The sequence below is a fragment of the Opisthorchis viverrini genome (assembly GCF_000715545.1).
Source record: "Opisthorchis viverrini unplaced genomic scaffold opera_v5_203, whole genome shotgun sequence".
Lineage (NCBI taxonomy): Eukaryota > Metazoa > Platyhelminthes > Trematoda > Opisthorchiida > Opisthorchiidae > Opisthorchis > Opisthorchis viverrini.
The window spans coordinates 471851-498388 of NW_008751859.1; the positions used below are offsets into that span (position 1 = coordinate 471851).

The 26538-nt window shown below is 45.8% G+C and overlaps 2 protein-coding genes across 2 annotated transcripts in view; one reads left to right on the forward strand and one right to left on the reverse strand.

Moving 5' to 3' along the window:
- Positions 1–8330, reverse strand: part of T265_08131 (hypothetical protein) — a gene marked incomplete at both ends in the record, with an annotated part of 12541 nt that extends 4211 nt beyond the window's left edge. The window contains one exon of the mRNA XM_009173844.1: positions 8228–8330. Within this exon, the coding sequence (XP_009172108.1) occupies positions 8228–8330 (103 nt within the window). The remainder of the gene's footprint in view (positions 1–8227) is intronic.
- Positions 1–24422, forward strand: part of T265_08132 (hypothetical protein) — a gene marked incomplete at both ends in the record, with an annotated part of 63465 nt that extends 39043 nt beyond the window's left edge. Inside the window, 5 exons of the mRNA XM_009173845.1 lie at positions 5–324; positions 11444–11662; positions 16922–17469; positions 20192–20495; positions 24083–24422. Of these exons, the coding sequence (XP_009172109.1) occupies positions 5–324; positions 11444–11662; positions 16922–17469; positions 20192–20495 (1391 nt within the window). The remainder of the gene's footprint in view (positions 1–4; positions 325–11443; positions 11663–16921; positions 17470–20191; positions 20496–24082) is intronic.
- Between the last annotated feature and the right edge of the window lie 2116 nt (positions 24423–26538).

The following is a 26538-nucleotide window of genomic DNA, read 5'->3' on the forward strand; positions in this document are numbered from 1 at the left end:
AAAGATGATGAAAATGATGATGGTGTTGATGATGATGATGATGATGATGATGTTGATGATTCTGCTGATGATGATGATGTTGATGCTGATGATGAAGATTATGAGGATGATGATGATAGTGATGATGATGATGATGATGTTGACGATGATGTTGATGATGATGATGATGACGTTGATGTTGATGATGACGACGACGATGATGATGATGATGATGATGATGTTGATGATGACGACGATGATGATGATGATGATGATGATGTTGATGATGACGACGATGATGATGATAATGATGATGATGTTGATGATGACGACGATGATGAGTGGGTGTGTAGTGCGTCGGTTCCTGAAGAGACACGGATATTTTCTCATTGTTTTCTGAACACATGGGGACGGACATCAGTATAGCCAATATGGTTTTACTGAACACCCTAAGTCTGGTAGCATGCCAAGCTCGGTCAATGTCGCCGGAATCCGTAAGATTCTACCGCTACTATACCAGGAGCTTATGAAAACATTTGTGCATTAGGATAGTAAGTCTGGTAGCATGCCAAGCTCGGTCAATCTCACCGGACTCCGCTAGCGCTACTATACCAGGAGCGTATGAAAACACTTATGCATTAGGATAGGCCGCTTGTTAGGCGTGCACTTGAGGTCCAACTCAAAGAAGCGTTTGGGTGAGCGTATGATAGACACGCACGCACTCCTGCTAATTTATTGCCATGGCCTTTCACCACAAGACCAAGATTAGTTTGATGTCTTGCGGCGGGCTTCCGCTCCCTCGTGCATCTTCGTGACCATCCAAGATCATCATCAATCATAGGGTCCTCGCAGTCATCGGTGGGTTTCGCCGTGCTCCAGCCATGGTCCAAATGATGGTAGCGGCCCTTCATCCATCTGCGTAAATTCTGCCGCATATCTTCATGGAGAATCCGAAGGAAATTGGCATATCAGCTTCCTTCCAGACATCATCTCTCCCATAAATAACGACCGTCAATGAATGTTGGCTTTCTTTTCCATTGGGGCTTGTTTTCAGATCAACTGTTACCGGGGCTTGTCTGTGCGCAATCGTCGGAACCTATTTTGCTCCAACTGAGTCCAGAGATTGATCGAAAACAATATTGCTGGAATATCGAGTATTTCTGCTTATCTGCTGATATGCCAATCACTGAAACAACCATTAATGAGCGTCTAGTTGGGTTGACTGTGACTCAAAAGAGGGAAGCTTGTATTCCTGACAGTCTCGGGGGTTACTTAGATTGGCGAATTAGCATAGTTCTAACTTTTCTTGAGAGTAGAACTTATTGTATCCTGTCATGCATCACCGACACTTGGAAGTGAGCTGTTATCGTGGCAACATGGGAACTTAATAGAAATCACCATGTATGCGTCCTCTACATCCGTTTTTCCAGTCGGCTACCACCATGGCATCTTTCCGGTTATCCAATCGCTCAATTACGACTGTTGATTTTTAATGTGCTCACAAATTTCCTCGACGAAATACACTTGGAATTGCTTTGCTAAATCACCACATTGTATGCTTTTTCAAGCTGTGATGCTTCTCTAGCGGGTTCACTCGCAGTACGTTCATCTCTAGGGCACGATATTTACGACAGCTGTATTTGTTCGTATCGTGCAACGGGCTATGTACCTACTGAATTGTGGGGTGTGCGTCTTTATTGTTTTGGTAATCTCACAAGCTTAAATACACTGCCTTAGGTAGCCGGCACCGCTGGTAGGAATTTGTCCTACGCTGGTGCACACTGGTTTCTGCGAACAGTTTAAGGAGCGGCCCCCGCCGCGTTCTCTTTCGGAGTTAAATTTTGTGCCACTTTCCACACAGATGGAGTATACACTAACGAATATTTTCGATTAACAACCTTAGCCTGTCTGTCATCGATCGCCTTGTTCAGTGAATTTGATTTTGCTTGTAGTTGCCCGTTGTTAAAAGTGATGAAGCATGTAAAGATAGGAAGCAATTGGAAAATATGGGACGTCTGTGAAACGCACCACTCGTGGAGGGTTTTAATATTCTATGGGGCGAGATGGCCCAAGTGGTTAGAGCGCGAATTTACAGACCGGAAGGTTCGTAGTTTGAACCCGACCTCTGCGTCTCGACTTCCCCTGTTTAGGCTTAGGCAACCTGGCAGTATCCCAACCCTTTCGCTTCCTCCAGGTAGCATGGCAGATAGGCACCGGAATAGTGTTACAGCTGGACGTTTTTTAATTTCGGTAATAGACTGCTGTTGGCTCTGCATTCTTTAAACACCTTTCAAGTCCTGGTTGATTTCTACACAACTTATCCGTCTTTGGGCACACAGGTTGGTCGACGGCTGCCTTAAAACATCTTGAGACCTATATATTATTGGAATTTTGTATCTTCTCAAAGCACTGTATTTTACTGGCATTTTCTTCTGATAAGCCGCAAACCTGAAGGGAGCTGCACCTGTCAAAACATTCTTATGTGCTGCCCAAAGTTTTTTTTTGCAAAAAGACGCGTCAACTGTGGTGCAGTTTTTCTGACCGTGAAACGTTTGCGTCAAATGTGGTGTTTCATGATACAGAATACCCTTGATCATGCACTGATGCGGCAACGTACATGCAGGCATTCTATAAAAACAGATCCATGGGATAGATGGTTCTTGCGGCCAACAGGGCCTACCCTGAAGTGATTCAGTGATATTGATGGCATTGTTGGTGCCCAACTAAATGGTTTTCGAACTGCTACTGTTCCGTGGCTGTGCAGCCAAAGCCGTTGTCTTTACCATGGAATGACATGGAATTGTACGAATTTCAAGTAGATGGCATCATCATCATCATCACCGACAGCATGACATCAGTGTTCAACACCGATGCTTCACTGCCGTACAACCATGATTTATTTGAAAGCCTAATGATGAAGAGAAGAATAAAGGTGGATGAGGAAGGGACTTGGTGCTAGCTTACCACAACGATTCCAAGGTGACTTCACCTCTGGACTGGACTCTGTCGCGAAGAGACGGGACCTTACCATGGTGTGACGGTTTGCGCAACCCAGCGATCCATTGAGCTATACTGGGGAGTGTCCCCGTGACATTCACAGAGTCTCTCATACCAGGTTGGTCAATAGTTAGAAATCTGACGAACACAGTCTCCTGTCCCTCTAGGTTTGGGTGTTGGAACATGGAACGGTAATGCATTTGCCTTTCCCGTCAAACACCGCTGCCTTGCGGTTAGGCTTTTGAGTCAACGGCTTTGGTTGAGGACCCTAATCGTCCTCCTGTCTAGGTGTGGGCGCCCTGGCAGTATCCCAGCCCACGTACAACCATGACATTCACAACTAACAATACTCTCAAGTAGATGGAAGATATTTCTGTTCTTGGGTCAGATACTGTTGTAAGTCAAGCTGATTCAGGTGATCCAGATTATTTTACTGCATGGTTTGGCGTGCACTTCACATGTGCAAAGTGTCAAACTGACGGAGTAAGGTATAATCGGGTCATCGAAAACAATGATTGGATTCATTGGACTGCTTGCTTGGCACAATGATGACAGTGCTGCCTTGTTGTTCGGGCGTTGATTCGACCGTCCAATCGTGTGGTTCTGGGTGCACACCTTCGGCCCTGCGCCACCCTGGCTGTTTACCTGGAGTATGTTTGCTTCCCTATCCCACAATGGTCTTTATTCAGCAGAATCCATAGGATAAGTCCATATGACTGGTAGTGTAACCTCTACATACTTCTTCCTCGACTCACCATTGTTTCGCTACCTGCTAAGTGGGCTTTCTGTTCCTCGAACTGAAGATGCTGTCCAGTCTGATGGTGTCTTCCCCATGGAAGCCAACAATAAGCATTCGGTGATGCAGGTTTCCTGCAACATCGAGTCGCGTGCTCACGAGGTGGACCATTATGTTAAAGCTAGATGGACCATGCGATGGAGCACGTACATGGCCCACTCTCTTCGGTTTACTTTGTTTCTTATCTAGATTCTGTCCAGTGTTTCGTCCTTATTTTTTGCCTAGTTGTCAACCTCAATAATGGTTTCCGACACTTCGCGATATCCCTTTCCTTAACACACTTGACTGTCGGTTTGTGTAATGTCATCTGCTGTCGCTGGACTTTTGTCCTTGTCAAAAATGCTTCAGCTTGGTCCTCCCGTTCCAAGCATAACAACCACCAAAGTTACGCTAACCTCATTCACAATCAAAATCAGTTGGGAATCGTATATTTAGGATGGAATTCAGCGACAGCGTTCTCCGGACGTGCCATCGGCAATGGCACCTATTGATCACTGAAATTAAATACTACTACTAGTGTAACAGCGGATACTACTGGTGGGACATGCGAGTAGTGTGGTTTTCTCTTAACAGCCTCGTGTCTAATGGAAAGTGGGGTTTATTACGGAACTTGTGAAGCTGCTTTGCGGCTATGGTTTACAATTGCGGGAGAGTCAATGAATATCCACGAAGGTTCAATAAAACGCCAGAGGACGTTCAGTTTAAAAAAATTAGGTTCATATGAGAGGTTTACTTTCCTGTCCAATAGCTTGTAACTGTGTAGTCGGTGTTTGCTAATAAACAACTCCGCGGCGAAGGGCTTTCTTCTCACAAGTGCTAATGATAATAAATTGTAATATTAACCAACAGTATGTTTGGGATTAGCTGCTGGCTTCGTTTATCGGCCAGTCAGAGCTCATTTTGTTGTCGGGTCCGTTGAATTCTGCTAATCATGGGCGATTCGAGCTCTTTGTTCATCTACGCGCTTCAACGTGTTTGGAGGTGTCTCTTTATCTAAGATTCTATCTAGTAATAACTGTCTGCAGACTATGAATTGTTGCACTTCCTTTCTTGAACCTCCCCCAAATAGCTTATTGCTGACTGTAATGACGCATTAGTGTTCGAACCCATTGTCACTGTCATTGATCAACCTAAGTTTTTACCACCATAGTGAAGGTTTGCTTCTTTTATTGCTGCATAGTTATGCCATCATCCGCATAGCTTCTGCGCAGTACAGTCAAGAAGGTCGACCTCTTTGTTAACATTACTATCCTATCCGTTAGGACTTCAAACAACTCACCCGCTTTGAATCACGGTCTCATTTTTTTAGAGACTTTTAAGAGAGTCCACTCTTCCAGGTATCCTATTACGACGATTTCCACCAGCCACAACCTCGTGTAAGATGACCCAGGAGAGACGTCCAAAGTAGGACACATTTCCTTCCATGCGCGGCAGCTCATCTTATTGGTCAACCTCCCCCCGGAACTCTTATTTTGCGGCACTTGTCTGATATGATGGGAATGCATTATTGGTATTTCACATTACTGGTATCTAGAACAGGTTCTCGATGACAGCAGATGGTGTTCTGCCTCCAGCTCCGCATTAGATTTAGTTTTCAGTTAATCCTGAATCGCTTCTGAGCACGACCGAATCAGTCAGACTAAATATGGAGGCTGATACAGCTTTAGAAAGCTCCGTGACAGGTGGGTCTCTTAATATTAAAATGGCTTTCTGAGACAGGTAGTTGAGTTATTGGACCCTCCAGCGAGTTCTGTTAAACGTGCGGTTTACAGGTACCTTCTGCGTGAAACGTTCACGTCCCAATACAGCGTGCTGCTGGTGGGCGGATTAGCGATACGAGTAGGCCTGCTTTTGTACACAGGCTGATTTCCTTTGTTTCGCACATGCTCCTAGTGGACTTCAGTTAAGCCCATCGGTGCGAAGGGCTACTTGTCAGTCATATAGATTGGTAAAATATCAAGCACTGGATACGAACACGCGTTCAGTTCCACCATACACTGTGCACAGGATTACCTCTGTGGAGAGGAGCAATGTTGTGCTGACTGAGATCCTTCTCAACATCGAATCGTACGCTTGTCAGTTAGCCCATCATCTGTTATTGACCGGATGAGCGATGTAGAAGTGGTCGAAATTCGGAAAATGAAGGTGGGAACAGTGTACAACAGTCCAACGCAACGTGGTGAGCCTGTGATCTGCGATCCTTAGGCTAACTATGTCAGTCGTGTGTTAGATAGTTAGATAGACCAACTGGCTAGGGGCGAGACGGACCAAGTGGTTATAGCGCATTTTAGTTAGATAGACCAACTGGTTAGGGGCGAGACGGACCAAGTGGTTATAGCGCGAATTTATTCACCGGAAGGTCCGTCGTTCGAACCCGCCCTCTGCCTCTCGACTTCCTCTGTCTAGGTTTGGGCAACCTGGCAGTATCCCGACCCTCACGCTTCCCTCGTGTGGCATGGCAGCTAGGCACCGAAAGGGTGCTAAAGCTGAACGATTAGATGACTGTTCCTGTGTCAACCTGTTATAACAAGCCACAATAAATCGTACATCTAATACACACTGTTTTTTCGTCTCAGTGCCCTACTTTCATATTCTGTTGGTGGCGCAAGTGCCCTGATTCTATCTTATCAGCTCAGTTGTATGAATCGGATTCGAACCCCACACAGGCATCTTCAGAGTCGCTACGGACTATCGTCCTAGCAACAATCTGTGCACAGTTCGTTTCAGAAGTACAGGCTTACAGCGGGAAATGAAAAGAAACTGGAACTTTCAAACTTGCATGCCCCGTTGATTGGCTTTCTTTTCCGTGAAGTGAAGGTGCTGTCGGTTTTGGCAGCACTTTGTCTGTGAAAGCCCACAACAAGGACTCGTTGATTGAAATCTTCTACGTCGAGTCGGGTGCTCACGAGGTGGCCCATTGTGATAAATCTATCTGGACCATGCGATAAAGCACGTACATCGCCTGATTCCCTCATTCGTTGTATATGCTTTCTTTCGGGTCGTTTGTTCTCACTTTTGACAGTTTTAAATCTGGTTTCTACGCAGAAGAAAATCCATGCATTCTATCATTTTAGACTAGCCGAAATAGAAGTTTTTAGCAATTTCTGAAGCAATTTTTTCTTGTCGCGTTCGATTACCAGCTTCCACTGAATTTTCTTCAAATAACCTTTAATCCCGTTTATGATATTCTACAACTGTATGTGCTGCACACAGGCCTTCTCACGTTTCAGTTGGCACGATATTCGAGATATCGCATTATATTTTCATAAAGGAAACTACTCACAGGGTTGCTGAAAATCCGTCGACAGCCCACCACCGGTTTAGCCCTTTTTGGGGCTCATCAGGTAGGCGCAGTCCCCGAGTTTCCGTCAACCTTGTGTTCTACTTGAACCCAAGTTGGACCGTTTTCGAGAAATACACTCATTTGCAAATCAATTTTGTTTTCACCAGAGACTCAACTGAATATCTCGTTTATGATATTCTACAACTGAATGTGTTGTACACAGGCAGCCTCATGTTTCAGTTGGTGCGATGTTCGAAATATCGCAGTATATTTGGATGTGTCTGGGTTCAAGTAGAACGTAAGGTTGACGGAAACTCGGGGACTGCGCCTACCTGATGAGCCCCAAGAAGAGCGAAACCGGTCGTGGGCTGTCGAAGAGTTTTCAGCAACCTTGTGAGTAGATCCCTTCATGAAAATCTTTCATCTCATTTATCGGGTTAAACCCATCCACCAATCAAAGCTTTCGTTCTTCGCAGAACAAAGACCAAAGTCTTACCAGGTTTAGTCGCCACCTAAAAGGGGCTAGAAAATGTGTGCAAGCATATTGCATTTAAAATACATGCAGCAGCAACATTCCATGGTCTGTGCAACCCCATCCATTGCACCGCGTGTACCGATATAACCTAAACACTGCGGCCAGTCTTTCAGATGGCTGTCTGGTGAATGACGTGTTACGTGGACCGAAGTTTCTCGTACATATCGGTGTGAGTGACTAGTCCCGTCAGGTTTTCATAGTGCCGCCTCCGCGTCGGGTTTTGCTCCACCCGTTGTGTTGAAAAATTAAGTCAATGCGTGACCAAGGTCAAACGCGATGGATTGTTCCGGTAACAATAACTGCTACACTGATGGTATTTGATTGTCCTCTTTACTGGCGAATTACGGTGCGCTCTTGATCACGTGATACGGGCAGATAGGCTTGAAGACTATTATGATTGAACTAGTCCCACCCATTGGTTCGGTTGAATATCGAATGACACATAAGATTAAAATAGACACGTCAGCGTACAAAGTTTGCACAACCGCAAGGAATAGGCGCACGGTTGGGAACCCGAATTGTATTTGAGTGCGTATGAGCCTCAGAGACAACATTGACTATCTATACTAGACCCGTCGGATTTCAGTTGGGACGTAAAAGGAAACGTTGGACAAGTAGCTTCGCTCCAGTAACGTACCTGGAACTCTGAATACGTCCTCTGGTCTGAGGATCCAGTCAGAGAAGTTCCATGCAGTGGTGATATTCGCTTGTCCAGATGACTGAGCCTTTCCAGACGTCATTTGTAGGTGCGTTGAGTTACGTCATCTGGTGGACCTAGAGTAAGCAATATGTTCCGATGCTAAAGTCTGGCCTCCGAAACGCAGCACACTTCAGTGCTTAGACCTTCCAAGCTTGGATAGTACAGCTTGTCGATCCATCTGTACTAGAGGCCTGACATCATGAGTAGCTAAACTGAGTGAACCGGATCAGTTCTAAATGACGTTCTGGATCAGAGCGTTAGTCCTTTAGAACCGTCTTCGATAGGTGCGCACATAAATTAGTGGTGGGGTTGAGGTTAGTGTCAAAAAACAAATAAGGCAGCTGAGCAACAGTATTACTACTTATGGTGGAGGTCGTGCGGAGGAAATTTGTTCTAGGAGAATAGACCAGCATCGAATCTGAGAAATTAAGCTATGTAGTTCATTCTCCAGCTAGGCAGACTGATGAAGGGGTTGATTTGGGAAGCCTCTATCTTCGTCTGAAAGAAAAAATCCGATCCACAAGGCAGCATGGAAAAGTGCGGTACTTTGTAACCCCACAGTAACCGATAGTTGATTTACAATTCATACACTGTTTCTACCAAGACTAACTGTCCAGGATGCCCGGCGCACTCCTCGATCCGTCTGTGTGCAACCGTGTTTGTCCGGGGTCACCAAACAAGATGGCTTCACGTTCCATCGATCTCGAAACAAGCAGTTGATGACATATCCATTCTGCTAAAGCCCAGATGACCGAGAAGGACAGGTCTTTTGGAGTCCGTTCAAGTGCAGTTCGGGGAGGCTATGCTTGGCCGCTTAACTTGTGCCACTCATCTCCGACTTTACTGACTTATTAAGAGGTTTGTTTTCAAGCTTCCAGTTTTTTCTCCTGGATTATTCACAATCTCCGGGACTTTATACCAACACAAACTCATTGAATCGAAGGATCACAAACAGGCAGATAAACGCAGTCACATACGCAATCCCCAACTAACGTGTTTACACAGCTTTAGCTCTCTTGGATTCCTTTCGGCCCGTGTGTTCAACCAAATGAATCTTAACTGACGCCAAGCTAATTTGGCGTCTTCTGCATCCGAGTATTGATCCGAAGGCCTTACGGTCGTCTTCTCCTGGGACCCTTCAAACCATTGGACTTATAAGAAGCAACAAAACATCCGCCTTTAAAAGTCGAGAAAACCACTCGCTTCAATGGTTCGCAACCATTTTCATCTCCATAAACATGTTTACTCCTCTACTTGGACACTTATCATACATTTAGATTCGAAAAGACGTTTTTAATTATTGTTCTGCTTCCTTAGCCCATTGATTTTAGTGTGCTTCACTTATCGGTCTATTCATTTCCCCACATAACGTGATTTATTCTGCCAACAGATAACGCAAATGGTTTTTATCACTCTGACTATGCGCAGGTCTAGCCGCTGTTGACAGTCCATTGGATGTCAGCCCATCGTAATAGGATCATATAAACCATTCAACAAAAAGATTTGGCAATCACACTAATTTTTGTCCTCTGCTGTCGTGATTTTGGCCAGGGACATTCCAAATTCTTTTTCTGTCCATCCAGTTGATAAAGCCGTATTAGCCCAGCCTCGTTGGTCCAGCTGAAGTAATACGCACTCAACTGAATAACAATCGCCCATCACTAAATTATATTTTTTTTAATGTTGAGACATTTTATTTCTCCGACAAATTATGTCCTATTGTTCTTCAGCGCATCTGTCGATTATCGATTTGAATCGATTTCAAGCTTACACGTTCAAATTCTTCCTGCTAATTATGGGGAATGCCCACTACACTTGTTGTTCATCCCTCTCGGAATTTGCAAAGTTTCATTTTTCAAAAGACCCCGGAACACCAGCAAAAACGATCGACTGGAGGTTAATTTTCACTATACGAACTGATAGTGGAAACGAACAGTTGGTGTTGAAGTTTGAAAAATGCAAGGCTTGAATTAAACGATTAGTCGCACAGAATATGGGCTTACTAGCTACTGGTAGTCCTCACACGTGGACCATGTACAGGAAGTCGTAGGGTGAAAGGCAGGTATTGACCAACTGGCAAGCGTTAACACATATGTTGACCACCGAACTCCCTGAAATTACATGACACTTGGATACGTGTTTTAATCACCTTACTTTGGAACAGGAATCTCAAATAAACAGGGGAACGTGAGTGGGAAACAAAAATGTCCTAGAAAGGCACTGCTGTTTGACGAATTTGGGGAAACTTCAGGGTGTCAAATGGCTCCTCAGTCTGAGGACTCGTGTTCGGAAAAGACGTGTAAACTGGAGTTGACCAGCTTGTGTAGTTCCTGTCGGTATGCTTTTGAAGACAAATGTTATCCATCGCGGGCGAAATGGCCCAAGTGGTTAGAGCGCGAATTCACTGTCCGGAAGGTCCGCGGTTCGAACCCGACCTCCGCCCGAACCCGACTTCCCCTGTCTTGGCTTGGGCAAGTATCCCAGCCCTCGTGCTTCCTTCGGGTGGCATGGCAGTTAGGCACCGAAAGGTTGCTGCAGCTGAGCGATCCACCGCGGGCAATATCAAGCAGTCACCAATATCCACTAACCGAAATGCGTGAGCAACTATGCGCTTGGCGTTTGGAAACAGTAACTAAATTGGAGACTCTTTGGACTACCTAATCACTTTGTGAAATCCGAATAATCATTTAGCGTGGGCTTCTGAACTGCAATAACCAATCGCAAGGTTATCACCGTACTTGTACCAGCACAACGGCCAATATTACTGATGAGACGTGCGAGTAGTTTCTGGCACCTTTCTTTTCGCCAGTAGAAAGAACCGGGGACAGCTAAGCAATGGGCGAAGTTAAAAAAACGAAGAAAGAATACCGCCTTGGGTGATCTGTCCTGGTCAAGTGTGACGCGGTGACTTTTAGCTCTAATTTTTGTTAGGTAACCGTGAGGAATTGGGCTCACGTAACAATTAACAGAAAAACCTTGAAAAAGACGTTCTTGCCTAAAACCACCCACTGGTAACTTGCTTGATCGATAGCAGCAAAGCCAATTTGTTGCCACACAGCAAGCTCTTCATGATTTGTACCGAAATGTGCGCTCTGAGATATTCTGCATGCTGTTGTGCTCTTTCAATCATACCTCCGTGTCTCCTCGCCATAGGACTCCAATCTGCGCGACAAATATCCACAACTGGTGAACGAACTGCTGCGTGACGGACGGGGAACCAAGTTGAAACCAGGTGCTCCGTGTGATAATTACCGAGGTTATTGTGATGTTTTCCACCGCTGTCGTTCAGTCGAAGCCGAAGGTCCTTTGGCACGTTTGCGGAACTTGCTGTTCAGTCCGCAGGTCCTGGAACAGGTGAAATCCTGGATTACAGTGAGTACATGATTCCCCCGTCTAACGGCACCCTCCCCATAAGAGATACCTGTCTTCTTTGTGTGTAGAAGGGCATTTTCCAATAATACTGTTGCCAAACGGTAATTGATGTCAATTAGAGATTATATACTGTTGTATTCGTCTTTATTAGACTGGTTTCGACGAAAAACGAGTTTCTGTAAGCATGTATGTCCAGTTTTGGGTGGTTCTTAGTTTCATTCGGAACTTGCTCCCGAACCAAGTGGTTAGAACTCGAATTTACTGACCGGAAGGTCCGCGGTTTGAACCCGACCCCTGCGTCCCGACTTCCCCTATCTAGGCTTGAGCAACCTGGCAGTATCCCCGCCCTCGTGCTTTCTTCGGGTGGCATGGCAGCAAGGCCCCGATAGGGTGCTACTGCTGAACGGTTTTTCTGCCTCCTCCCCCCACAGACTGACAAGTCTACATCATTTGTCCTCTTTACCCAGTGGTTGTTAATGAACGAGGTCAACCATACATTAGAAAGCTATTGTCATGTATAACTGACCGTAACGTTGTTATGCTGGATTCATTTCACACTGGTTGCGTTCGGAGAATCTAGGGAACAAAAACAACCCGTCTCACGCACTATTCAAGCGTTCCGCATAAATGATGTTCGGTAAGAAATCCAAACCGGAAGAAATAGTTCCATCGCTGGAAGATTCTTTCGTAACCAGGGTAACTTCACTTGTTCAAGGAACCAGGAGGATAATATTGGGAATCTGTTGTATTGTGCGGTGGCCGAGCTATGGGTTACGCCTGCACTGCGCCTGCCAGACTACGTGATAGGGAGAAGACAGAGACCTGCTGACATGGCTGTATTGCCAGGACAAAACCTACAGAGCGTCTGCGTAAATATATAGGATGACTAATTGGCCAAATATGCTCGTTCACTTGTTCGCTCCGTACAGCGAATGGTGTTGTTCCGGTCGTGAACATTCTCAGGCCCACTACGCTGGTCGTGTGTTGCTAAGCCGTTTGGTGAGAGCCGCCAACTCACCTACTTTCCGGACGTGTCGAACCTATGGTGACCTTGGGGATGCGTCACTCTCTGCACATGTACTTTTTCTTCTGTCTGGGCGCGCCCTGACAGAATCTGTCGATTTGGCGTGTCATGTTCGATAGCCTGACCAAGAGAGGGATCGCTGGTTCGATTCCGTGCCACTGGCGCTTGTGTTTTGTGCTCAAATTATCTCATTAATAGATGTGCGAATCTACTGACCGGGTGGTGTTTGATTTAATCCAAACTCTGGACTGTCGATCGCTCCTTTCTATGTTTGGACAGCCTGGCAGGATTTCGTTCTTAATGCCTTTCCCGTGCTGCAGGGCCATTGTGCATTGAAATGGTGCAATAGCTCCTTTTTCGACCCGCCTGTCCTCACGTCTGTCTTTTACAGGGGAACCCTCGGTCATACTACTTTCCGTTGTACATGTTCACTACAGTGTCTGATGATTAGTCGGGGTATTGATTGCGGATGATCCAGTCGTCTAAGACTTAGTGTTAAGTCCATAGCCAGAAGGGTTTGGCTAACTTCCGGCTGCAGACGACCTGGCGATCGCATAAAAATCGCATGAGATGTAGATCAGCTTGACAGGCAGGACAATTCCGTTTATAGTCATAGCTGCACACTGACTGGATTCTACAAGACAAGAAATCATATTTTTGTTGTGGATAGTTACTGTACTTGTTAAATTCGTATTCTCAACACTTATTTCAAATCGGCATCACAGTGCCCGGATGTGAATGCCAGATACCTGACACGTCAGCGGATCGTGTTGTCACTACGTCGTCAGTACATGCTGGACGCGTCGGAGGAGTGTGAGTGAACTTTTTCTGAGCATGGTTGGAGTTCGTCAGGCCAGAGAGTTGCATCAGTGGAGAGCGAACACCTCCGCCTTATCCTCAGCGGATGAGCGGTGGGGAGAGAGGGAGCTGAACTCGAGTGTGAAATTTCCAGAATAGTGGTTTCGCGAAAAGGATGAGGATGTTGAAAGGAGAGCGATGCGAATACATACATATGAGGTCAAGCTTTTCACCTATGACAATCGCTTAGGAAAGTTTCCTTGATAAATATTTCCGGTTATCGTGGGTGGCTCCTCTTTGTTGCCATTCTCAGATGTCATATTCTTCACAATTGGAATTCTCTTTTTCGAAGCATCCGCTCTTGGAAGCACCAATGTAGAGCTGTTGTGTCCTGCACCAGTTTACTTTACCATAGACTCTTTCTGTGGTCGGGACTTCCAAAAATGTCATTTCGATTCACGTTGAATTTGCATCCCACCATTAGCACCAATTTGTCACACGCTTTTGTCTGTGTGATACATGTGACCTCAACCTCAAACGTTTTCATACACTTTCCAGACTAGTTTGCTGCAAAACACAATGCATATTTCATTCTCACGTTCAAATCGATTTTGCTTTTGCCTGACAGCGTTTGTGTGTTTTGGACACAGTTTTGGTACAGTTCACTACCAGCTATCCTGTGTGGGTGATGGTACTTGAAACCGTCGTCATGGCGCTCTAGTTCCACTTTCGTCGCTCGTGGCAGCTGGAACCAGAGTGCGAATGGTCTAACACCTTTGATATAACTTAGCTGGAGTAGGGCCGAGCTCCAACCCTTGATGTGACTGCTTCTAAGGTCAGCAACTGGCACGAATGCGGTGACCGAAGCAGAACTTTACAGTAAAGTTTGACGGATGATTGTTACACTCCGTACATGGGTGAAAATGGACTGTTTGTCATAGGATCGGCATGAAACTAAGGACACAAGTTTGGTGAATACCTTGATTGTGGACCAATGTACAGTAAATGAAAATATTGGGTGTATGAAATATGGCACGGGGATTGTGAAGCCAGGTATATAGGCAAAACGAACAGACAACTAGACATACGAATTGCAGAGTACCATTCAGCTCCATAAACTTTAGAAACGCGCAGCAGTTGCCTTTCACGCCCTGATAGATAGCCACACGTCACTCTTTGATCAGGTCAAATTACTGCGGAATTTCCAACTTCTCATCTTCAATAAGCCTAAGTGATAACCATCAACTCTCTGTCAGTTGGACGACTGATGAACATTTAGAAAACATGCGCACGTAGTTCCCTCAACGTCACCAACTTCACGTCTAAACATGAACCTGACCAATCAGAGTAGCGTGTAGAATGTCGATTGTTTCAGTGGTAACACAAGCGGCACGTGTCTTCCCATCTGTGAGATTTTTATTATTTTGCTTAAGGTTGTCCGAATAATAAAGAACTCCGCTCAAAAATGCTTTTCCAACTTCTACAGCAATCAGTATGGTCCACACAACGCTCAAACCACTTGGTTACATTCGTGCTTAATTTGGTACGGTTACTCTAGAGAGCATCTCGCTTACCCCGGGCGCTATCCGACTCCGCACGTGTACATATTTAGCCCAAGTTGACTCAACACGCCTCCACTGAGTGAATTAACGGTTGATGTCTATCAGTGAACGCCTCATGTGGCTTCCACAGTGAGCCAAACGTTGGCATCGCTTAGGAACCCAAATGTCTTTGGATTGGTGTAAGAGATAGATGGATTCGGATATACCTGAATATGGACCCGAATACACGTACTGTAAACAAAGAGACAGTCTTCGGACGAGCACCAAACTCACTGTTTCTGGCTTGCCAGCACACATAAGCGTCTGGTGGGGCAGTGAATCAGTCCGTGGAACCAGTCGATACGTTGGATCACCTTATGACCGCGTACGCTTACACACACGATGTGAGTAACGCCAACGTGTGTGGCAGGAAGTGTGAATACGAGCAAGGATAAATTAGCCAACATCATCGCGATCTCTCTTTTGAATATGTTTGTGGATGTATGACACATGTGATACTTGAGAATGCAATCCGGTCGACTGTGATTTCCCGATGAATGTCCCAACCCGTATATGTTCAGAACCTAGTCATCCCGCTTAACTTCAGCGACGCTCATAAGATCAATCGAATCAGACGCTTACAGTGTTTGTCCTACGTTGTTAATTTAGGATGCGACTGTGTACTTTCATCACATTTTTTGGACTCTGATGGAAGCTCTAGGGTAAATGACCTTGAGTTCATGGTTGGCAAACAGGCATTCACCCTCATATGCACTCTCAGTCTTCTAATCCGTTAGCATAGTTGCACGCCCGCGTTTAGATCATTCTGATTGTTAGGTTAGTTGATACTATTTCTCACGCTAATGATGATGCAATTTGGGTCTGGTCTTATGGAATAAAACAATAAACCAATCAAAACGGTGTCTCACTATTTTGTCACTTTTACGCTCAAACATAGGTGATCACAATGAAATACAAGCCCGTTGGATGAACTCGGAAGCTAACGGACCACGATAGGATGAAGGTTAAACTTGCAGCTAACTGCTGTACGACAAGTGCGTGGCTTAGTCCCTCACTATTTTATAGCATATAGTTGTAGCTCCGAGTGTGTAAACTGTGGATTTCTTCCCTAAAGTCCAAGAATACTGTGTTTAGGGATGCCGTTGAATGACCTAGTGCAGAAATAAAGATAATGTTGTAAGGAGGTCAGGCCATGCTTGTGAACGCAATCAATTACTACACCTGTCCTCCTTCCCTTTTTGAGAATAACTGATGTCTGAGCCAGCTTCTGTTCAAATCAACTTCGAAACGCTGCTAAGTCGAATATCAGCAATCATTTAACCCAGGATTTTTTTCCGCTTACCAATCTGACTCTTCTCTGTGTTACATTTCTCTCTTCGTAGATGCATTGGTGGGCTGTTATCTTGATATGCGTGAGCCTAATCATTGCTCTGATCGTGTTTGCCAAGCTTTGCGCCGTCAGTACCCCTCCGTCGCGATACTACTCCATCCCGGTGCGGCACACACGATCTCCCGTCCAGACACCATCTCACCCCCCAAGAGACTGGAGTGCTCCCTATCCACCTCCATCATTCCACATGCCATCTCCTTGGGCCTGGCCCCGTCGCGCTCGTCCAGCTGATCGCAATGGAAAACGAGGGCGCCGAACCCCCCGCTCAAAATCTCTACCTTTCAACCCGTCATCCTCAATAGCAACAGAATCACGGCGTGTGGTTCCCAGTGCACCGTTTCTCGATCCGATGGATTTTCCGCCACCCAATGCCAGACCAACTCCGATCAACTGTGCAATCAGCAGTCGAATATCATCATTTAACCCAGGATTTTTTTCCGCTTACCAATCTGACTCTTCTCTGTGTTACATTTCTCTCTTCGTAGATGCATTGGTGGGCTGTTATCTTGATATGCGTGAGCCTAATCATTGCTCTGATCGTGTTTGCCAAGCTTTGCGCCGTCAGTACCCCTCCGTCGCGATACTACTCCATCCCGGTGCGGCACACACGATCTCCCGTCCAGACACCATCTCACCCCCCAAGAGACTGGAGTGCTCCCTATCCACCTCCATCATTCCACATGCCATCTCCTTGGGCCTGGCCCCGTCGCGCTCGTCCAGCTGATCGCAATGGAAAACGAGGGCGCCGAACCCCCCGCTCAAAATCTCTACCTTTCAACCCGTCATCCTCAATAGCAACAGAATCACGGCGTGTGGTTCCCAGTGCACCGTTTCTCGATCCGATGGATTTTCCGCCACCCAATGCCAGACCAACTCCGATCAACTGTGCAATCAGCAGCAGTCGAAAACCGAATGGTGAAAGAGGTGACATCGAATTGATCCCGTTCGCTCTGCTAGATTTGTCGCAACCGGCCGCTTCAACAAGCACTGATAATCAGGTGGACAGGAACAGGAGAAATAGTGAAAAACCGAGGTAAGTTTTTCCCTCATGAGTACAAGACTGCTCAACAGACCGTTGCCGGTTCCATCCCCATAAACGAGAGAATGAGTTGGACTTCATCTCAGTACTGCCTTACCTTGCAAGTTATTGTTCAATTTGGTGTATATTCGTTTGGTGTTCGGGTGTGGAATATAGTTAACAAAAATTCGGTTACTGTTCCATTGAGCATGAGATGACTCAGTGGTTAAGGTGCAAGGTCTGTGGCTCAGGGCACAATGGTTAAAGCACGAATTTACTGACTGGAAGGTGCTTGACTCGAACCCGACCTGCGCATCTCGACTCTCCTTGTCTAGTCTTGGACAAACTGGCAGTATCCCAGCCCTCGTGCTTCCTTCGGGTGGCATGGCAACCAGGCAGCGAAGGGTTGCCGCAGTTGAACAACCATTACCAACTCCAACTACTCTTCCATAGGCTTGGGAAACCTGGCAGTATCGCAGCCCTCATGATTCCCTTGCAAGACAGCTAGGCACTCAAGGGTGTTGCAGCTGGACTACTCCTACCGGATGGGCTTGAAGAGGACGGAACTCGTACGGGTTGGCGAAGTGTTTCTATTAGCTTCGTAAATAGTATTTTGTCGGGGAGAACCCGTTGGTGTGGTGAATGTCAACTGATGTTCGGCGACTAGTTTTCTCCATCCCTTTCATCCCCATTTTTTCGACGGAAACAGGAAGTTTTTTTTTCAATCTCATGTGTATAATCCATCAGAGCGTCGTTTTTTGGTAATGTGTACTTGGAAACGTGTACGTTTACTGCCATGCCGCAGTTACGCTTAACCGGTTTTGCTTCTATTGAATACCACTGGTGAGCAAACTGAATCTGAGAACAATAGTTCTTGCATCTGGTTTGCATTATTGTGGTCAAGGCGCATCAACTGAGAAGTTGTCTCTCTGACTGGCATTAAGCGCTTCTTATAAAAATTCGTTTTTTTATTGATTCTCTGCGGCTTTATGAGCAAGCTCCAATGATGTCGCATGTTTTCGCTCCTCACGAATGACACTTATCAGCCAACTGCATGCACAGGATCAGGCAGTTCCCATCCAAGACGGCAGTACCATCCTGTCTAAGACGCTAATGACGGTGAAAGGTTGGCCACTCCACTATCTGTTCTACGCAGAACGCGTTTAAACTGAGGTGTTTGGAGTGTCGAAGTAGCGTCCGCTTACGTAGTCTTTCGACTATACGTCTGTCCATTGCACCTTGGTAATAGGTCATAGAAAGCAGTGATCGACTGCCTCAATCCTATGTAGGTCCTCAAGTTGAAGGGGTCATGTCTTATGCACGTGCATCGATATGGGACCAATTACGGCACAGTATATGCGAATTCTCTGTTGAAGCCGATTTCCGATCTCCCCGCATAGAGCTTGCCCATTACGTAGGTTTTTTGTAGCATTACACACACACTTCTCCCTATTCGATAGTCCTTTCGGAACTCGGGCTTATGGACGTGGGAGAACGTCCTGTCTATAGAGAGTATGCTAATCTCTACGTCATCCTTATCCCGAGGGATCTTGTTTTACAGGCCCATATCTGCAGCCCAACAAACAAACCATTCTGGCTGGTGCCGTCTAGGATCACGGCGGTGAATGGGGAACCTCCTACGGCCTCGGAGGTTTGTGACTGCGCATGTCCTCTCAAGCGCCACCGAGTTTCTGGTCCGGATTACTTTCCACCCGCATTGTTAAAGACGGCTGATATCTTCAGTCAGCACTTTTTTGTTTTGTTAGCTTGTGTTTGGGAAAAGGAGTCTATTTCGAACACCTGGGGAGAGTCGGCGATGGTGCCCATTTCCAAAAAGAGGGCTCGTAGTTAGTGTGGTAACTCCAGGGAGATCAGCTTGACCCCGGGAGTAACGAGACCGTTGATCGCACCGGTGTTTCGTCGACCTACGGTGGCTCGTGAAACACTGACTCGACAGCAGAAAGCGGGATTCCGGTCTGGTCGGGGTTGCATTGGCCGAATCTTCACACTTCGTCGGGTGCTAGAAGAACGCCATACGTATAAGTGACCCACAAGTTTAGTAATCTTGGATTTCCAAGTCGCATTTGACTCGGTTGACCGGTCTGTTCTCCTTAATAAGTTTGCCCATCACGGATTGCCCCGGAATTTTGCGATCATAATAAGTTCTTTGTATTCTCAGACTTCCGGACCTGCAAGAATATCCGGTGCGCTCTCCGAAAGCCCCCGTGTACAAAGCGGCGTCCGTCAGGGGTGCACACTCCCTCCATTCTTATCTAAATTCGTGATCGGTGAGATAATGAGACGAATTCTGGAAGGTCTCCATAACCCTGGTGTTCAAATAGCCTGTGACGAAAACCTTGTCTATCTGGAGTACGCAGACGACATCGTTCTCATCTTCGAAGAGGAGGAGAAGTCACATGAATTTCCGTCTTGTTCGGGGAGCTACTCACTCAGTACATCTGAACTTGCTCATTTGCGTCGAACAAGGCGGTCTATCCTGCGCATGAGAGATCATCAGAGGTCTCTCAGTTCCGCTTTTATTGACTTCGCGGAGCTCAACATCGCCCAACCACGAAATCCTGCCGTTTCTCAATTTTTCTTTCCTAAGCATCATCCACTTACAGTATTTTTTGCAGTAGCCAGCTGCATCAGATAGTTGCTCCGACCACCATCAGCATTAATATTGTTACTTACATTGCCTATCAGCCTACTGCATAACACCTTTTCTATGTTTCAGCAATAGGCCGTGCGCAAGTCGAAGTTCTGTGCCACGACCCATGAGCATGCTTGATCCAGATTCGGGTGGCCGCCGCGGACAAGCAAACTCTAGTCAGCATGTCGCACCAGGAAAGAAATCCAAGTTACCTTCAAAGATCAAACGTCCGCGGGACGAGCATGGCCGCAGACGTCCCGCATCCCTCGTAGTCGTGGTTGAAGATCCGTTAACCCTAGTGGAATCGAATGAGGAGCAACCGCGTGCCGCCCAAAGTCCTGTGAACTGTGACTCAAGCATCCCTCCTCCAGCCTATGATGACCTTTAAGTGAGCCTCATTGTGTTTTCTCATTCATGCTCATATGTCATCCTCGAAATTCATTCACTGCCATTGCACGGTCAGTCACTTGAATTGAACAAAGTAGGGTAATCTTCTCCATCACCGGACGATATGGGGCTCGATGACCGACAACCAATTCTGGATAACCTGGTAGTACTTAGAGGGATGACCTTAGCAGTGGGTTGACCTTAACAACTTTGGAGTCATCAGCTAGTCATTTGAAATCCTTCAGATCGTTTGGTGGACTTGTTTGTCAGTGAGATGGACACGGTTGCCAAGACAACATGTAGCTGTTCCTAACGCGTCCACTAAACCAGGGGACTATACTATGTCCGTGTATGGTGGCCGCGCAAACAATGGACGAATCACATGTGATGACGTCGGTCAGAACACCGTTAGCATTCCTAGTCGGCCCAGGGAGGGGAATGAATGAATGACCACACCATGGGTGTACTGAGCGAACTGAATTCGGCTTATAATTTCACGCTGTGCCTTTGTCAACATATGCGTTACACCATTGAAGCACAGCCGACTGATTGCGGCTTGGTACGACTAACCTAGTACCTTGGTTGCCACGACAGAACCAACGTCCAACTATGATCTCATGTGAGGCCGTGGGGATCGGCGCGGCTATCGCATCTGGTACACCAGTCGAGGTGGCTGGTGGTGATCAGGTTCTCAATATAAGATACACGACTGACCTAGATCTAACTAACCAATTCAATGGACCAGGAGAGGCTATGATGTGGTTCCCAAGACCAAACAAACGATACGTGACGTCATTTCTCTCTTTTCGGTCGTGTTAACACAGGATCAAGGAGCTGATGAACTATTTTATGGGTGATGACAAAAAGATGGCGATGGGCTAACCTGTCTAATTCACCAGTGTTAGACAGATCAAGAGCAAAGCTCGTGTATAAATTGTGTAGAATAAAATCTCTTATCGGGCCGTTTGACAATTAATCTATCGAAATTCCTCAAACGATATTTTTGTTTCTTGAGGTCGTGATGGTGATCGAACAGATGAAAAAGGATAGTCACCGAGTACCATCGTACTAGAAAGACAAATTCGTTCCACACTCGATTCAAGGGCTCTTACTGAACGGAGCTGGAATGAAGGAGCTGCTAGTTGCAGTTAAGTTTTAAGTACTCACTCGTGTGTATCCAGCCAATCATCCAAGCCACTTAGGCTTGGTTTTTTTGGAGCCTAGCAATGCCTAGCAGTCTGGTACGGAAAGTGGACCAATTTGCTGGCAAAGCAAATCAGATCAACACCAAGTGGCTGCACAGATTGCAACAGCAGCTTAGCATCAATTTTATGAATCTGTGGTGGGGAATCTGCAAAGTACCCCAATCGAATTCTGGCCACTTGATAACCAGCTGACATATTCGGTCTCGATGACTCTGGCTTATTTTCTCGTGAACAGTCTACTAAAGGGTTATAAGCAAGGGAGAACGTTTTGTAGGCGCGAAACAGCTGGTAAAGAGAATGTCATTATCACTGTCTTTACAGCACCATCTTGAAGCGATTACCGTCTTATCTTATTGCAGGTGATCACGCGAAACCGAAGTCCTGCAATAGCGTGACCACAGCCAATCTGGGTTTACAATATGAAGCTACTAAGAGGACGATTGGGAATTCGCTCTAGAAATGGATATGTGTGTTCCGAGTACTTGCCGCTCAACCACCTATTCATCCCGGGAAATTGAACTGGCGTCTTCAACCTCAATTACCTCCCCTTCTTGCACGAATCAATTAATTCGTAAAACTGTACTCTAGACGCCTTTCGAAACTAAGTTCCTATTCAGCAGGGGTCATTGTCATCTCGGACCTTGTCGTCATGCAGATGAGTAGATGGCTTTCTGACGGGCCAACGTTAATGCAGACGCTAGCTCTACAGAACCTGCGAAACCCTCAGATGGAAGCTAAAATACCGAAGCGCACGCGGAGGATGACATACACGAACTGCTTCCGAAATTGGTGTTGGTTCTGAGAAATTGCAGTACAGCAGAACATGCCTCCTTACACATAAACTGTTCAAAAAGGACTGAACTTCATAAGAAGTGAAACAGTGAGGGGACTGGCCAAAAACGCTACTCATAAGGTTGCGGAAAACTCTTCGACAGGTCACGACCGGTTTTACCCTTCTTGGGGCTCAGGTGGGAACAGTGCCCGAGTTCCCGTCAACCCTATGCTCTATTTGAACTCAAATTGGACGTAACTCGCGAAGTAATTTGTGAGCTAATTCTGTTTCAACGGAAGACTCAACTGAATCCCAGCTATATGGTAACAGTTGCTCTTGAGGATTGCCGTTTTCGTTCTGCACGGTAAAAGGCGACTGGCAAAGTTTTCATTAACCTTATGAGTGGTGTGTTTTGTCTAGACAATATCCCGCGATATCTCGTGTGTCGTCTCAGCTAAGGGGAAACATTTCTAATCACCTATTAAAGAGATTTCTAACCTTATCAAATTGCTTCGTGCCCGTTTAGCTGCTTCCCGCAGTGGGCGAACATTTTTTCACATCCCTCGGTGTTAGTTTCTTGAAGGACGCGTTCTGTAGTGATTTTCGCAACCGCCGCTCACTGGTGCTCAACGTTCTTACGACCAGTTTTCTCTTTCTGTCGGGCTATATTTCCAATGTAAACAAAAGTAGCCCATGTGTTGCTATCTACCCCTATAATTGGTCTTTGTTGTTGAACGGCAGGAATGAGGTGACTCAGTTGTTAAAGTGCGAATTTACTTACTTGAAGGTCCATGGTTCGAACCCGACCTCTATCTCTCGACATCTCCTGTCTAGGCTTGCGCAACCTGGCAGTATCCCAGCCTTCGTGCTTCCTGCTGGAGACATGGCAGTTGAGCACCGAAAGGGTGCTACACTAACTGATTTTTTCATTTGTTGAGCGGAAGATTGGATTTCTGAAAGCGTCCGAGTATCTTATCGGCGATTGTAATGATCGTGATCTGGCTATTTGCATCAAATTCTAATTGGTACTCATCAGTGAGATATTTGGTCAAGTTCGCGATTCTCACTTTAAATCCTTATGTGTGTGTGTGGGGGGGCGAATATTCTTGTGGCTTCCTGCCGTTATCCTTCTACTCTCCTAGCTACCCTACACTTCACCCATGAGTCTCACCTCTCGTATTTCTGGACTCCTTCCTGTCTTTACGCAACTTCTTCCTTGTGTGAGCCAATCTAGAGAAGAACCAAATCTCTTTTCTTGGTTTGCGCCATTCATAGACCTTAACGAGAGTGAACGTACTTCCCGGCCGTTCAACCAACATGTTTACATGAGCATCTTCGGAATTAGTTGGAACCAATGGGCCTGATTCTTTAGCCACTCTGAATGTCCCTTTGCATTTTAACTGTTTATTTACATCCCTTTTGACTTGTTTCGGCTTCATTCATTCTGTCGACGTAATGAATACCAGTTAATACCGTCAGTACCATTGGTATCAGCACCCTGTGCATCGCAACATCATTCCATAAGGCTGACGTCTTTCCATTCATATCGAGTCTCTTTCAGATGCTGTGTTCACTGTTTAAAAAACGCTCCTAACGGTGTCCTTTTTTCAGGAATCGTTGACGGCAGTTCTGTGTCTAACTCGTCGGAATGACTATCCGGCTCAACGAAAGCAGCAGGCACCGACCCTTCGTTTCCATATTCAAGAATAAATAACGGGGTTCCAGTCTTCCATTCAACGCACAATTGCAACTAGTGGAACGAACACAATAGCTTTTTTGTATTTTACCGTTGTCGTTCTCGTTCCTGTCCCCATCGTTGGCTTCGTTCGCTTATTCCATTGGACGGTGCTTAATTGAGGCGCCATCAAGGTGCGCTTCACAGCAATATTGTTTTTCCTTTTCAGCTTGTCTAGTCTTTTTCCCGCCTAATTTTATAAAAATTTGTGCAAAGATCATTAGTATTTTCTTTAATTAGCCGCGCAGTGTGTTACTCCAGGTACTCCATCCATTCCTGTCGCAACGTTTGTCAACTCACGCATCGACTGTTTACGACACTTAGTGACTACTCATAAGTAGTCAGAAGTTGCTGAATATCCAGAATGGACAAGGCAGTGCGCGTACTGAACAAAGTAGTGGTCGGTCAGTTGCAGTGTATGGGACAGGTATGCTATAGGGGATATATGCATCGCATGGTAGTTCCCATTCATTTATTACGAGTCTTGTCGGGAGCGATAGCTCATACTTAGTACTGCATTTATGGGGGGGGGGTTGAACCAGTTGCACCGCCATTATCTTGATTGCTGATCTCGTTTCGCCACACTGTTTTTTGCGAGCTCAATTAGTACAAATAAACAGAATCATCACCCCACAAGACCGCAGGTACTTAATCATGCTGTAACACTGGATTCTGGGGTTAATTATGTTGATCTCATAATTTTAATCCCCTTCAATTCACTTTCGAGTAGCTCCTCTCAGCCACATCTCGTTACGTCTATTTATACTGGGGTTGTGCGGAACATTAGCAGTTCGAAATTAAAGCGACAATGTGGTAAATGAGTTTTTCAGGTCTAGATATTATCATGTTAGACTATCACTTTTGTCACATTTCATTTATGCCCAAAGAAATACTGTGAGAGATAACCGTCAGGTGTCCGGATAGAGGTCTAACTTTGCCAGACGTTGGTCAAAATCAAACAGATACATGGGCGTTGCGTCGATGTCTTGCTTGATAACGGAACTTGTGGTGATTAGGTAGGCTCTTTTCGAGGTTCGCCGTTCTAAGTAAGATCAATCATGATTTCATCCGGGCAGACTGAGTTACCACCAATTTTTCACACTGACGCTTCGCTTATCGAAAGTGTCTCTTTGTAGTTATTACTCCACAAAACCAGAAAAACGTTTCGATCGCCTCAACATGTTTTAGTGCGCACGACTTGCTGACAAAGCTTCAAACAACTTGCTTGGGTCTCTGAATAAAAATCCTTAAGTAAAACACTAGTTCTTTTGGGATCATCGCAATAAAATCTTACCGGTCGCCCTTGTGCTCCGCTGCAGCCAAGAGGCCTACACCACATGCGAAACACCAGAAGATCGGACAACTCGCTTGTCCAGCATCGGGGTTAGCTCTAACTAGTTGAAGGTGTGGACCAGTACTTGCCGAGTGATGGTTGCCGATGGCGCACCCGGAAGGTCTTGAATTTCTAGGATGAATTCCATGTGCTGTACGTGTGTTTTTGATCTGGTTTCGGGCATTTACGATGTGCACCTCTGGTGGCTTTCTCAAAGAGAACACTACTTGGAAGGTTCAGACCGAGAATTGAGCTCGGGAGTTACCGTTATTGCAACTAGTGAGCTGGAATCCACGGTGTCCATCGAACTGAATTAATGGTAACGGAAGCTTTTTTCATAAAGGAAACTACTCACAAATTTGCTGAAAACTCTTCGACAGCCCACGACCGGTTTCGCCCTTCTTGGGGCTCATCAGATAGGCGCAGTCCCCGAGTTTCCGTCAACTTTATGATCTAACTGAACCCAAATTGCACCGTTCTCGAGAAATACACCCATTCACAAATCAATTTTGTCTTCACGAAAGACTCAACTGAATCTCTCGTTTATGATATTCCACAACACATCTGAACAGCTTCATGAACGCTCAACTCGTTTTTACCCATAGATCTAACTGACCCAAATTGCACCGTTCTCGAGAAATACACCCATTCACAAATCAATTTTGTCTTCACGAAAGACTCAACTGAATCTCTCGTTTATGATATTCCACAACACATCTGAACAGCTTCATGAACGCTCAACTCGTTTTTACCCATAACAAACCCTCTCACCTGCAACTTTGCAAATGTGTAACTCAATATCCGGATAACTGTTGAGCCCCTGCAGACATTTTTATTATTCCCCAACTTCGCGTTTCTCCCTTTTTTTAGCATTGTTACCTTAGGCCACATATGAATCACTGTTTTCCTTACCATGGCCTACTCCTCTGGTATTCCGGTGACGATCACTATTTGCACAATGGAATTGAATTTTCAGAAGTTATGGTGTGTCCTTGATGG